Source organism: Rhea pennata, chromosome 11, assembly GCF_028389875.1.
Source record: "Rhea pennata isolate bPtePen1 chromosome 11, bPtePen1.pri, whole genome shotgun sequence".
NCBI classification, from domain to species: domain Eukaryota; kingdom Metazoa; phylum Chordata; class Aves; order Rheiformes; family Rheidae; genus Rhea; species Rhea pennata.
In genome coordinates this window covers 8997943-9013797 of record NC_084673.1, presented here as the reverse complement: position 1 = coordinate 9013797, position 15855 = coordinate 8997943, and the positions used below count along the sequence as shown (strand labels likewise).

Genomic DNA, 15855 nt, shown 5'->3' with positions numbered 1-15855 from the left:
TGCTTATAAATACTGAATTTTAGGGTTTGTTTTGTCTCTGAAACACACTTGCAAAAAAACCAATTCTCCTACATACATTCATCATTAACCTCTGCAGTCAACTTTCTAATTTAATGAGTTCAAAGAAATTATACTACCAGTATTCGCTCTAGAAGTAAATTTTCTATTTTGTGTAACTCATGTCCTTGCTGAATAAGGAGGAAAGATGCTCTACATTAATATTTCTTGTTAAAATGTGTTTTATAGGCGGAAAAACCTCCTGTATAAATTCATAGTCAAAAGTCAGGGAGTAAAAAGAGGAATCTGGTAATATACAGCAGTGCTGCACAACTCTTTGGCAGGAATAGAGGAATGCTTTATTCAGTGAAAAACTCAGGATGAATTTAAAAGAGCAATTGTGCCTGCTAATTTTCATTAAGACTTCAGGTTAACAAGTCTCTGAAACATGGATTTGATTTGGTTTGGTTTCACAGCCATGAAAAAGGAAATTTTTACCTCTCTGCCTGAGCTGCTGTTTTTCTTATAACATGATGCCCTTTAACATCACACTGTGGTTGCAGTGAAATTTTAGTGCTGCCAACTGCACCACCGTCATCTAAATGTTCCTTGAAAATCTTTAGAAGTGCTGATATAAAATACTAGTATTATTATAATGCTCTTGCTATCAGTTGCTTTTGAAATCCTGTTCCAAGGTGAGCTTACAGTTGTTACCCCATTTCACCAGTGAGCCAGGAGCTGCAACCTAAAGGGAGGGTGTTTTTTGCCCTACTTGGCTGCTTTGTACACCAGGTAGCTTTGCAGACAGCGCGCATGATTACCACTGGTGCGTGGACACAAATCATCCACTGAAATATTCAGCTGGAGCTAGCATTACCTAAGTGGTTTCCTAGGTAATTTGGTTAGTATGGAGTTTCAGTCAGAAAAGATCTTGACTTTTTAGCCAAATGAGCGTCAAGCTGAATTACAGATGGTCTGGTCTGCAAATTTAGAGACCAGGTCTAGACCCCTCCCTACACTGGAAGACAGGAACGTTGTTTCTATGTGCAACATAGATGAAGCTCCAGATATCTAGTAGAGTATTATGCTTCATTTTTGCTTTAAATAATTGACTGCATTCCAGGTATATACTGTAAATATTTACCATGAATGAGAGAAACTGAATCTAACATTCTGCACTAAACATCCTTTGATTATTCATGGGCAATTTTGAAATATGGATGTAAATAGAGAAGATAGGGGATTTCATGTAAAGATTTTCTGGTCCAGAAGCTGGAATGGAAACTGTGAGTCAGCCAGCCCACATCTCTTACTCACAGCCGCTGTATCCTTTCCCCCCTGGCGAATGTATGCTAATCTGTAACCGTGTTGCATGCTGAGGTAAGATGTTAAGTACAAAAAGTTGTTTTTAAATAATAAGATTATGACACAAATCAGCAAAGACAGATATTTCAAGGTTAAAGCTAGTATTCCTCCTTCAACTGAAGCTGCTGTAGAGGAGGAAGGATGTTAACAAAAGCTGTGAGTACATCATGAAAGGACAAAGAAGATCTGTTGCCAGCATCTATATTTCTAAATAAGATTATTTGTCCTCTACTAGTAAGGATATTCATATGGAGGCAAAATCTTGCTGAGGTGTTTACTCCGTATACACTCTACCTGGATTATCATCATCTTTGTCACAGCTATAACACCTTGCAGAGGAACGTTTTAATGCAGTTAGCACCTTTTTATAAAGTAGCTGAAGATAGATCTAAAAAAAATAGTCTCTCTTTATTCAAATGTCCACAATAACAAAAACAGAAAAATAAGCCTTTTTTTTTCTTGTTTTGAAAGAAATCTTTCTGAAGACGCATGGGTTTTTCCCCCCTTCAAGTACCCTTCTGAAACACGTTTGAACGCAGACTCTTGCACACTTGGAGGTGCTGTTACGTTCCTGCTAGGGAACAAGCCAGAGCGTCCGTCTTGCCAGAGCTGCCTTTCCAGTAGATTGGTTGTGTTTTCATCCTTCCAGAATTTTGTCAGTGATTTTCTTCCTTAACCAAGTGCAAGTTTAGATTCTGCCCCTGACTTGAAAACACTGCATAACTCGGGGCTGCCTTTGCTCTCTGAACTTAATTCCTTTCTTGCTCTCCACTCAAGGCAGTTACCTTTATAGCTCACCTTGAGAGGGGAATTGAGTGGAAACATTAACTTTTACAGCTGTTTTCCCTTCTCTGTGCTTGATTTTCTAGTGTCTTTGATACTGCTCCCTGTGCTTGAAACAGCCGCATGAATTATCTTTTAAAAATGCCCGTTTCTTCAAATGCTTTCAAAATTCCTTTTTCTGTAGGTAAATAAATAATGGCTGCGCCCCGCTCAGTAACCATCGTCCTCCTGAGCCAGGTGTCCTCTTCCTCCGAAAAACCTTCAAAAGTGTTTCATGTTACTTTTCTCTTCTGCTTCCCACGGCTGCCACATCCATGATTTTATGATTCACTAAATCTAACTGCTGGCTAACTTTGTGGCACTTGTGCCTTGTGTGCGGTGTACACAGCGAAGTACACAACCGCACGCATACCTTACCGCTGGGGCCGCGTTCATGCCCTGTCAGCCTCTAGCTCCATGACCCCACCTTCACCTGCTCCAGACTCCTTCCTAACTTCTAGATGGTCGTGGGTTTTTTCTTATCTTAGGAAGTTAATTTAATGTTCCGAAGTCTATGCATTTATTCTTTCCAACTAGGAAAAGCACAATTTTCACATACGAAATTTTATAGCAATATAGCATAGCAAAATATTGTAAGAGTCAACAAGACATTGCAGGCCAAAATTTTCTGTACAGAATTTTTGTATTCCTCATATTTTAATTAAAGTTTTATTAAATCTATTTGGATTAAGACTTATTAGATATTAAGATAATAAGAGGCATACCTTAATAAAGCAATATTATACTAATCATTTCTGATAATAAATTTCAGCGTACGTTAAGTATTTATAGTAACCTTGACCTTGCAGCTCTGTTGTGGAAGGGTGTTGTAAAATCTAATTCGGTTGTTCCATTCTTACTTTGTTTCAGCATGCAAATGTTAATTTTTTGTGTGAAAGCAGTGTGCTTTTTAGCAGCTGTTAGCTGGCCTCAGCCTCTTCTACCGGGTACTAAGACTTAACCTGATTTTTTTTCGTGTACCGTAAAGATGACGACATTAGACTCTCACTCAAGCCAGTGCAAGGCATCCCCCTGCTCAGCCTTGCCTATGGGCACTCCCAGTCTCTCTTACTGTGGATAACGTGCAAGGAACAATTCAGAGGACTGGGGAGAGAAAAGTAAAAATGAAGTCTCAGATGGTAAGTATGCGAAGCTGTCAGTGAGGAAACGCCGCACTGTGTTCAGCAGACTTCCCAGTGAAGATCAGGAAAGCAAACGCATAGAACCATGGCACAGAAGTCGTACATGGCAGAGACTTTTAGGATGGATGCTTTCTGGCTCCAAATACAGTGAATCCCTGTGGAGTGGTTAAACAAGAAATATCAATCCATAAATCATTACAATTACTATTTGCAATTACAAATGCTAAGATATAAATTAGGAAACTCTGGGCACCAGTGTAACAGGCACAACCAAGGCCAAACTTCAGTATGGAGTGGAATGAATAAATAAAGTGATCTGCAGCATTGACACCTTCTATGAATAAATGCAAATAAATTAGACCTGAAGAGGTTTGGGATGGTGGAGATTACTAATTTTTTCAGCTACAAAGGAAATAATAGCCAAAAGACCATTGCTAACATACAGTCACATCTAAAAACTGGCTGTATTTGTTCTATAAGCACTAAATAAAGGGAAAAAAATAGATGTTACATTTTCTTAGAAAAATCTTTAGAAGAACACTAAGACAGCTGAAGGAAACGTAGTGGAAAAATTGGAATTCATTACTTTAGTTTGAACCACACTTCTCATGAGGCGTTATGTGTTCAGGTTCCAGCAAATACTTGCTGAGTGCAGCATTTGCCACAAATAAGCAAGGAAGTGGAAAAAGTGAAAAAGGATCAGAAGAATGTTTGGGGAAAGAATCAAATGATAAGAGAAAAAAACCCTATAGTGTTATGAGAAGCAGAACGGCGGGAAAAAGAAACTAAGGTAGATATTCATTATTCAAAATCTCATTGTAAGACACAGAGCAAATATCTGAAAGAGGTAGCAAAAGTTTGAGAGTTTTCAGCAGGTATGTCATTGAGAACACTGTTCTTAGAGGTCTTGAGAAAAAAACAATATCTGGTTGATACGCTATAGATCAGCATACATTTTGGGAGCCCTTTTGTGGCCCCTTTGTTTTTGTCTGGAGGTGGCAGTGCGAAGTCGGTGAAGAGAGGTCATGATCTATAACGTGCCGTGCCCAGGAGGAATTCCCCACATCCCCCTTTGGGAAATGTCCAAGTGATTTGAATTGTTTCAGTGTCACAGAGCGTGTGATGAGAGCTGACGGCGCAGCTCTGGGACTGTGAAAAGCCCACGCTTTCAGTTTTCTGTAGCGCGGACGTCAGTGCTTTGTGCCACACAATGTCTTGCTGCTGTTTTCTTAGTTGTATAGTTTCTAGAATATTCCTTTTTTTCTCATATTTGACAGAATGATGACTACGATAAAGCACATTTTATTTCAACACTTCCTACAGCTTTACAAAATAACTGGTGAAAGTAATATGACTTTGGCTTGTCACTCCCAATGGAGTAACCTTCAAGATGCTGTTGCATGAGTATTAGCGATACGTATATGTTTCCAGACATGTAAGCAGCCACAAAAAAGGGGCCTTTACAATTTTCTGCTGACTATAATCTGAAGTGTGGAAGAAAATAACCAAGACTTTTGTTAGCATGGAAGAGAGTATACATATGTTCTTTGGAGGACAGATACTTTTAGATGGTTCTACATTATTAGTTAAAATGATTGCAGTACCCTTATGACTTTGCCTGTAACAAGAGCAGCGTGTTACAAACATGAAGCATGTGTAAACTTGTGTATTATCAGGTCTTCAATAACAGCTCTTTTTGTACACTGCCTTTTTCAAGTTCACTGCTAGTTTGAGAAGTTCCAGCTTTTTGATATGAGATGTTAGTGCTGTGACTTACTGACAAACCTGAAGATTGAATCGATCATCTGCAGAGCAGTCAGTAGCAGCTCAACACTGGTCCTAGGTTGTATTTCCAAGGTACGTAGTGTATCAGGACTTCAGGTCTTTGAATGCATTGCAGACTTGCTCTTCAAAGATGGGGTTTCTGTATGTCCCCACTGGAAACTGAGGTACGACTATCAAGGTAATTTTCAAAGCATCCAGCAGATACCACATGGTGATAATACACATTGCTAATAGATATGATATCAAGCCAAAGAAAGATTTAGTTAACTTTCAGTGTTCTGTAGACCAGTTTCTCCAAGAGTCTGTGTTCTGTAATTCTTCAAGGAAAATTGTGTTAATCTAAGATTTGAAAATAACCTCTAATATTGTGGAGAAGTTGTGGAGAACTACAAAGACAGATTTTTCCAGTCGTTACAAAAACATACTATTCCAAGATTTAAATCCAGCACATTTGATCAGTAAAAAATGTTCTGAAGTATATTATATTTCCATTTTAACACTGAAGCTTGCATGTGCTCGAAAAGCTGAACAGTGCATCAGGCATCAGCCTGTGCTCATCTGTAACAAGTAATTATCTAATGATGGTAGTGTTAAGCATGCATGAGAGCTCTTATAGCAAGATTTGCAATTTTAAGGAAATGCTGTAGATCAAATGATAATGTTTCATTTGTATTCTCTCAGTTCCCTAGCCACCATTGCACTCTGTAAAGCAGCCATGGAAATGGATTGCAAACATGCATCATTTTTGTATGAGATGAGAAAAGGCTCAATGATCCTTAAATGGTACCAATAATCCCTCTCTTATACCTTATCAGAAGATACTGGACCATGCAAATCACTCAGTGTATGAAATAAGATGTTTTCAATTCTCTGTAGAAGTGCACCACTCCTGTGGTCTTTTGAGGATACATATGTGTAACTGAAGGCAACATTAGGTCTGCATCACTATGGGGACTGTGTAATTTTTGTGATGAACCTGTTCAAGTATGCAGCCTAGTCAGCCAGCCAGCAGGTAATGTAGCATCCCAGAAAGCTGGCATCATTTAGTCTTTGGCTGAAGTTGCTCTAGAGAGGCTAAAAATGAGTCCATTTTGAGTTGTCTTTCTGAGGTCTGCCCTTGAAGAAAGATCTGGAAAGGCTGAGTACTAATCTGTCATCCATCTCTTTAGCTGGAGAAGCAGATGATACCTGCTGGCTCATTGCCACTCTACTCTCCGAGGCAGGCATTTTCTGCAGGAGCAGCCGTGCCTAATGGTGGGACTGGAAACCCTTTGCTGCGCTCTGCCTCTGAGCAGAGCCACATCTTCACAGGCTAGCTGTTGCATGATTAAGCCTTTGTACCACCCCATATATACTGTCTCCAACTTTCTGTTGAATTCAGATGTTCTTGTAAATGAGTTTCCTCTGTGTTTTGCCAGTATATATTAATGAAATAGCATCTTTCAGTCAGTATCAGTGAACAAGCAGTGCAGGTTTTAGACTAGAACTGCAAAATTAGGATACAATTTTATGAGTTGTCCTGTTATTAAATCCACTCCAGTTAATTTCAAGCTCTTACTGCTAAGACCATTGAAGAGCTGAGTATTGATCCTGTTGTTGTAACAGCAGCACATGTTCCTTCAAAACTGTCATGCACGAGTTCATTGTCAACCTGCAGGTCTTTTTCTTGCAAGCACGGTGTACTGCTAAGTAGGCACTTAGCCAAACTGTATTATCTGGAAATTAAGAGAGTTATGCTGGAGAGAGAACCTTTATCACAGCATAGGCCTTGCTTTAAGTCCTCAGACACCTCCAGTTGCCCTATGGATAATATCCTGCAAAAGAACTTTAAACAAAAGCCTTAGTCTGAACAGTGTATTTGCTAACATTAAAAACAGTAAGAACATAGTCAATCTCTGCAACAACCTGGACATTGATTAGGAAGAGACTATTTGTGTGCATAAATAAGAGGCCCTTACCCTGAAAATTTCCAGAGAATCTCTACTGGGCAGCAGTGAGTATCTAGCCCTAGAGCCACTTGCATGCAGGCCTTTTTCCACTCCAATTTGGACCACTTACAGACAGTTTTCACTGATCCTGCCAAAAAGATAACTGATAACATTGTCAGATGTATTCATCAAAGACTGACTTTAGCCGCTCATCCTAAATGTGCTGAAGGAAGACTAAATTGGGCATAATTGATTCTATATTTGTGTTTCAGATTACAGTGTCTGTCCAGAACATCTAAATCACATTTCTCAAATGGTATCTGCTAGTTCAGGCCAACATTTAACAGTTCATCTCAATAGTAGAATGTTTCTAAGAATGGCAAATCTGTATTTTAGAAATTAATTGGACTATACAGACACTTGTGTCTCCAAAGTTTATGGCATGGGCAAATATCCAGATGAGTTGTAAACAGACTGATTACAACATCTTGTTATTTAATTATCCACTGTTATGAAAACCTTGTATTTCTTCCTTGCCCTCTTCTATATTCAGAAGTCTCGTACTGGTTCTTGTGGTGTATGTTTAATGATGACTTCTTTGCTGTAGAAAACTAGAGTACATAAGATAGGTTAATGTATATGCTGTTAAGGCAGAATCTCACTAGGAGCAATTAAATACCATTTATATGACAGAGTGTTATTTTATTTAAATGTTCCTGGAGTACTCTATCAACTACACATTGCGAAGCATACAATGGTGACATAGGTGCATGCTAAAACTATAAAAAATGTAAGTAAGTTTTCCTGGAGACTCAAATTTGGTTCCCTGTGGATTGTGTGGATAAGGCAGATCTAGTAGTCTCCAGTAATGTGATAAATTGCTTTTATAATGTGATAGTCCGTTCCAAATGTCACACCTATTTAGATGCAGTTGGCAGTTCAAGTTCTAAGTTGCTTCTCTCTTTTTTCAGTAACTGCCTCTAGGTCTTTCTCCATTCACAGCAGTGTTTATCTGCATCCCTGTGTTTATACTGTGGACCCATCATTGTGGTATCTGCCACCAGCTGCTGATGGCATGGCTTTATCCTCTGGCTTCCCCAAGACCTGTATTAAAGAAAACCAAATCATGATCTAGAAATTATATAGTATATATAAAGCATATATAACTGTATTACTTCCTAGGACTCTGTATTGCTGTTACATGGATTCTGGGGTCTCCTGTCGCTGAGAACCCTCTATTATTAAAGCCAAATTTGAGGCTGAAGTGCTCCTTATTGTGCAAACTGTTCAAATCCATATGTAACTTACTACAGGCGCTTATACTACCTTAAATCTATGAGCTCATTACTGGCTATACAACATTTCCCTTTGAGAACCTGATATCTTGCATTAATGCAGTAATAAGTAATGTAACACAGGGAAAGGAAAATGCATCAGGCTGAACCAACGACAGCTCTGTACTGTACGCTGTTATTTAGATAATGGCATAGCTCCATAAACGACGCAGTGTGGAGTGAATTGTAAACAGATTCTCTGCTGAGTCCAATGCCTTTCTTCTTGTGTGGTTTTAAATATCCAAATGAGAAATGTTACTTTATGACTTATTATAAAAGTTATTTTATTTGGCTTTCCATTATGTAGTTGCTCGTTTTACAAAGACAGAAGGGCTTACAGGAGTTCCGTATTAAGCCTGAGTTATACTTTTACTACTGGTATGACCATGAATTATATTTAGAGCCTGTTCAGGTTTCAAAGCCACACAAGCTGAAGAGAGTAAAATGAGAACTGAGGCTTCTTGTGTAATCTTTACTTAGTGTCTTTTGCATATGGTGCATATGCTGACCTTTTGGATCAAATCTTATTTTTCAACAAGACATTTTGCTTATTTAGTCACAGGATGGACAATGCAATTTCAGCAGCCTTTCATGTTTATTTTAACTTTTCAGAAGGTACCACCAAAATCTAATTATTACACTTTATTTAAATATACTAGTCTGAATACAGCTATTCATTTCTTATTATTGTAATTATTCAGTATTTCAGAAACAATTTGTTTCTACAGCAGTTGCAAATGATTGTTCTAGTTATACCCTTGCTTATAGAGAAAGTACAACATAAAGAGATTACTGTACAATATCTAGCAACTTTGCACGCCCAATTTGAGACATAGAGCCTGATATTTTTTGAACTATTTAGTATTAGACAGCTCTTTGCATATTCTGAGTTCAGTTTTTACTGACTGCTAATTCAGCTGTAAAAGGCTCCTTGCTTCTGTAAGAAATCCTCAGTGTTATTTGAGGGTATCCAGGAAGGGAAGACCATGCCATTAGTGTTGACTGGTGGAAAGTGCGGTTGTGGTGGTTACATAGGGCCTGGGTGACAGCTGTAGGTGAAGAGTGAAGGGTCAGTTCTGTAATTATAGTCAAGAAGGATCTGCGTCATTGTCTCAATTCAAACAATTACCTCAACTTCTGCAACCGAAAAGCAAGGAATTGTGCACATAAATCTCCTTAAAGTGAGAACTGTCATTTATTGCTAGAAAAATCCTCATTGGCTTCAAGGGAAAAAATAATATATATCATATAATTAAAGATAGAACTGTACCTACATATCTAGTCGTGGCAGACAGCTAAGAGGGGCTGAGGCAGCTTCAATTCTCCTTTTGAGATCCGTGACTTTGTAAGCTTTACATACTTACGTTCCTGTTTTGCTTTATTTAAAAACCTAAGCCGACTTTAAAAAACCATCAAACTCTATTGACCTGTCCCATTGATTATCAATAAAATACAGAATCTAAAGATCTATCTCACAAACTTCAGGCATTTCAGCTGACTTAGCAGAGATAACGTTGTCTATCCACTCCTGCCTTTAGAAGTAGCCAGTAGCTGAAGCTTAGGGAAAAGTTACAAGTATAACCCATGTTATATCGTAACTAAGTTATTATTATAAACCCAAGTTATATGGTAACCAAGTTACTGTTATAAGTATAATCCCAAGTCAAGACTGAGCTTTCCCTCACCTTCTTGTCTCAGATTCTAGTGATTAGTGGTTTAAAGATTTTCTAGGAAAACAGTTTTATGCAGATCATCATGAGTCACATTAGTCACCTCTGTAAATTCCTGTAGCCCCTTTTTTTTCAAACTTTTATGGTTGCCCTCTGCAACATCCTATGGCAATGAGTTTCAGTTATTCACTTCACTTTGTGTAAAATACTTCTTTTTTTAATCTATTACCTGAAACTTTTTATTTTAAATTTAAGTTATATTTTAACTCATCAGTCAATCACATAGTCAGCTGGTACCAGGAAGACCTTCTGAAACAGTGTATTTCAGTTTTCAGTGAATAGTGTTGCATCATCAGTAAGCTTTTCTCTTTTTCTCTCCTTTTCCCTCATCTTTCATGTGTATGTCTGGACCCTGGCAAGGGTTCCTGAGGGACTTGTAAAATTATAAAAGCAACTATTTATTCCCATACTTTATTTTCTTTCTCATATCAATTAATCCACGCAAAGACTTACTCTTTGTGCTACAACAGCTTTGAAGTCTTGGGAGAGGGATCACTTTTCTGAACTTTTTGAAATCCCAGATACTTAGCATCAGCAGGACCATGGCTCACAGAATACCTTTTCCTGAATCTTCTTGCTTCTTTTAAAGATTTTTCCACTAATACAGAACCCTTCACTAGAAAAGGGACAGAAAGAAGTATTTTGCTAGTGAGTATATACAGGCATCAACGGGATGAGACTTAGACATAATGAGATAATAGTTATTTAGTAGTTTATTTTACCTGTTTCTTTTTCCATAGTATTCATGCTCATATTAATCTACCTACACTTATCCAGGCTTTATTGGCTCAATAACCAATGTCATTTAAATGAAAACAAATATGCTCCCAGAGACTGCTTTGTGTTTGAAAAAACAAAGAGCAAAATACTTTAAAGTCCACCATGGATATAAGCATGCAAGACTGTGTATATGTTCACTGTTTAGCCTTTGATCTGCCAAAGTCTATGTGCATTCTCCACTTAAATTATATGCTCTGAGTAGTTCCAGTGAATTCAGTGGGTGCAGAAGTGTTTTCAGGCTTTAGGCTCTACAAGCTTTCATAATTAGTACTCTAGAAAACATTAATTAAACAGTCCTTCAGAAGGAATATAGCTATTTAAACCTGTCTAGTGTTTTGCATCTTATTCAAGGCTCCTAATCAATACAACACATAGATAATCCACACAGAAAATTATGCTGTGTTGGGGTGATTATAGTTATGAATAATCTGTATATACCTTTGCAGTTGTGTGTAATAAACATAACTTTATACAAAGTCACTTCAATTCAAGGATGATTACATGAAAGATAGTATTAATGAAAGAGAAAATACATTTTTAATTTTGTTGTGGAGGGTAATGCCCTTTCTTGCAAGTATTGTGATCAACTGTAATTAATATGATGAAGTAGGATTTCCTGAGGCTGGTAATACCTCTCTTATTTCCTTTTTTAGCCTTAGCCCAGAGTTAGAATTTGTATCTTACTCATCCTCCTGTTATATCATTGGGGAAGAATTAAAAATAAGCTGCTGATTAATAGCTACAAAATGCTTTTATAGAACAAGAATACAAAGGTATATGTTACTTCCAATTGTTTTAAAAAGGCCATTTAGATTTTTGTTCCACTGCATGTTTTTTTAATATGTTTATATATAGTAATACAGTCTTCCTTGTTCACAAAACTGTTGAACTACATGGCTAATCTGTCTGTATTTGACTGGGAGTTCTGTTTGACAGCACCTGCAATAGCTCTTCTTAAGACTTAAGCAAAATTTTAATTTTTGATCCTAGTTGCCTTTTATGCTATCATTTCCTCCCATGTACTAAACTAGAGGCATGATAAAATTTGACATCTTCCGTTTAATGAATATATCTTGATCAGAAATAGGACTGTCACTTATAACAAAATAACAAAATATTTTGAAGCATAAAGCAGTGAGGACATAATAGTTAAGCACAAAATTTCCTGATTGATCCTTAATCACCCACCAATTATAAAAGAGATTTCTGTCCATTACAGAAGGAAGAACAAAGAACAGAAATAGAGACAATGAAAAACTAAAGTATTTGGTGGGGGGGAGGGAGTTAAAGCCTAAGATGCTCTGCAGTGGTGGGGAAATTCAGAAGCAGACTGAGCGCTGGTTTAGGATGCCAGAGAGAGCTGTAGGATAAGGATCCTTTGTGTTAAGAGACTGAATTACCCAAGACCACTAAAACACATATTTCAAAATACTGACAACATTCCTTCTCAAAGGTGAACAAAGATATAAAATTCTGTAGTTCTGTAAATGTTAATTTTCTGAATTGAAGATTATTAATATATTTTTCTGTTTTATTAAAAGATGGGGAAAATGCAATGTATTTCTCTGAGTTTTTTTGAAAGACTAGGTTTTTTTGTGGTATATATTTTCGTCCTCTTCAGATTGCTCCCACAAATTGCGCTTAGTTAAATTAGGCTCCACCATGAAATCCAAATTTAGCATGATAATACAATAATTATTAAACAAGTAAGACTGCATAATCATTTTTTCCTCTAGCCTCAACTCTCTGCCAGTGACTGCTGATTATAAATACTATTAGTGAAACCGAAATCAGCACCGTTTGCTAAAGTTGCTTTTCAAATAAAGGGTTTTTTCAGCTCTCAGGTTCCCCATAGGCTTTTAATCAAGGTTACAGAAAAGTCTATAAACTTTCTTTGAATATATAACAAGCTGGAGGTCATAACAGGCATGATATCTCAAGGACAAGTGAAATGAGACTACAATCAGAAGAGCAAAGACCTGGAGATAAGCAAAGATTTGTCCACAGATAATATCTAACAGAATAAACATCAGAGTCATGTTTTCAAGCTTCTTTTGTGAGACTTAATTTTCCCAATATAAACAGCCATTAAAAAAGGGTAAATACAAATGGGTGACAGCACTGTTTTTAGTCACTAATTTTCTAAAATACCGAAGAAATTTAATTACAATTACAGGTTGCTATATGGGTTTGGTAGTGACAGCATAAGCATTTTGAAAAATATTTAGTTTATACTTCTAAAATGAAAAACGTTAATGATAGAAAATTAGAGAATCTTATTTTCCTGAAATACATGCCATGGAAGACTGGAGACACAATAATAAAATACTGCATGGAATACATTGTATGGAGCAAAGAGGTGTGGCTTCATCTCAGATTTGAGTGATTTGACAGATATGAGGACAGTTTTATGTGCAAATACTGTGGGATATGATAGGATTTATATTTTTCAAAAATTTTTTTGCTTTATAAGTAGTGAGTCCTCTACTATATAGATGACCTTTTCACTCACAAATCACAGCCAGCCTGCTCTTGATAAAACGATTATCCAGTCCGTTGACAGTTTTTATCTTTAGGATGCAACTGTCTGGGCTGTATCACAGTCAACAGTTTCAATGTTTTGTATATCATAAATCCAAAAGCATCAGTGCCAAACCAACAAAATTCCTTTAGAGAAGTTATTTGTGTCTTAATTTTAGGAGTGGTAGAAAGCTTATTAATTTGAATCTCTTCTCCTGAGTTTCTAGCAGGTCTTCATGTGTTCTTGAGATGTGCATGATTCTGCTTCCTTTTGGGTGTTTTATGTAATCCTGTTCAAGCCAAAAGTGTGTGTTGGTGTTGTGTGCCTCCTAACATAGAGTTAGTTCCTTCTTCTACTAACGTGATATCCCACTCCCCTAACACACTTATTTCATAAGTTCTGTGCACAACCTCTCATACAATGAAATGTGATGAATGTTTGTGTGCGTTTAGCCAAGAACTTCTGTTTGCTAAAACTTTATAATTACAGTAGTTTTAACAAGATTAGGGGGCAGGTTTAGCTCAGTTGGTTAGAGCATGGTGCTGCTAATGCCAAGGTCACGGGTTCAGTCCCCATACGGGCCATGCTGATGGTTGGACTAGATGACCTCCAGAGGTCCCTTCCGACCTTACCGTTATTCAGTGATTCTGTAAGATAGCTGTGACAATACTTTCCGCTACACAAATGGGAAAGTAATCATCTTCCAGAAACTCTTATCCATGTCTATCTGGGATCTGTTTAAAAATAGATACATATGTAATTCTGTGGCTAACATTGGAAAAGAAATCTGCAGTGTCAGCCTGCTTCCTTACACTGGCAAAGCGCATGGACTTCTGCAGATCCCGGCAGGACCCTGCAGCCACCTTCTCCCTCCTCTAGGAGAAGCCTACGAAGCGTGTCTCGAGCAAGCGCATTTCCGTGCTGGAAAGTTGGCAGAGATCCGTGGCAAAGTTACGTGGAGGCTCCGCTGACTCTGCGGCGTGCCTTGGCTTTGCAGCAGCGGAGCGCGGCAGCGCGGTGCCACGGGCAGCGCGCGCGGCTGTGCCTGCCACTGCTGCCTGCTGCCACCGGCCGCCGTGAGCGTGGCACTGAGGCGGCATCGACTTGCCGTGCCGGCTTACTTTGGAGTTTACTGCCCAGCGAAGCTCTCTTTCCAATAGTTAGTGGAATTTTAACTGTGTATTGAAAACAATTAATTGTTTATTCTACATTTAAAAAGCCACTGAATTCTTTAATGCTGTCCAGTGTAGTTTCACGGCCTGATAATGGAAGCGTGCTGTCTTTCAAACAGCACTATAGGTATCAAATTCTTTATATAAAACCCAGTCGCCCTGTGGTTTTTAACCTGATTTTTCTTTTCTATTGAAATGTTTACCCTCAATCCCTCCCCTATCATTTCAGCTCAAAAGCCAAACACATGCCAGTACTGTTCGTGGTGGTAGCAACTGCAGGCACTAAGTCTGGTTCAATTAGGTAGAATATGCTCATAATATTTTCTGATCTCAGACGGTCATCTTTGACTTTATCATCAGCATAGAAGAAAGTCTGATGCTACCAGTATGATATTAATTGCTTTCCTTCCTTCCTTTTCTTACACTGTGAAGGAGCCTAATTTTTAAGAACTCTGTGGCAATAGCTGTAGGCCTGCAATGATTTCCAACATTTTTTAACGAAACAAAATAGTATTTTTGTTTTTACTTATGAATGGGGTGAATTTTGCTTCAGATTATTCCTTTAACGATTTCTGTTCATTTTCATTGAGAAGCAAAGATAGCCAAGCGGAGACCCGAAAGCAAGCCTTTTTGTTTGCTGTGACAAAGCAAAAGGGGCTTATTTCTCTTCCAAAGGTTCTAATTCTTACAGCACTCTGATACCCTCCATCGTTCAGTGAATAGATTCTTTACTTCAAATATTTTAGAGAAGACTTCCAGCAAAGAAGGCTCAGAAGTGTCCCAGCATTATATCTTTAACTGTCAAGAGCTGGAATTCCTTTTCTTTCTCCCTCCAGTGACGGCCACTCGTCCAGAGCTGCGAGGCTGCTTCCCAGCTGCGGTACCACGGCCGCACACCGGAGCGAGGAAGAGTCTGTACGAGACATTTCTGTATATCTGTACAAGGATGAGATATTTCTGCCCACGTCCCCTAAAGGCAGGGTAGGAAATCTCTGTTTGGCTCCTGTCGCTGGCCGTGGCTGCCCGCAGACCCACCTGCTCGGGGGAGACTTCTGCAGGGCGTCACGCAGCGTGAACGTATTTTTTCCCATGGTCGGGTTGACGGGGCATGAGATACAGCCTTGTTTGTCATCATACTCCCAGAGCAGATCTTTGCCACTCTATAAATAACTTCGTTTGAAAAAGTATGGTATTCCTTCTGATGTATTTAAAAATACAGTAAAAAAAGTTGAATCATGCAACTTTTAAGTCTAGTCATAAAATAACAATCAAACATTGC

General features: G+C 38.2%; 1 protein-coding gene across 1 annotated transcript in view; it reads left to right on the top strand.

Annotated features, from left to right (window-relative positions):
• The window catches only part of LOC134145155 (protocadherin-11 X-linked-like), a 147749-nt gene extending 132152 nt beyond the window's left edge, over positions 1 to 15597 (top strand). The window contains exon 3 of the mRNA XM_062584398.1: positions 15413 to 15597. Within this exon, the coding sequence (XP_062440382.1) occupies positions 15413 to 15561 (149 nt within the window). The 3' untranslated portion in view covers positions 15562 to 15597. The remainder of the gene's footprint in view (positions 1 to 15412) is intronic.
• The last annotated feature ends 258 nt before the right edge of the window (positions 15598 to 15855 follow it).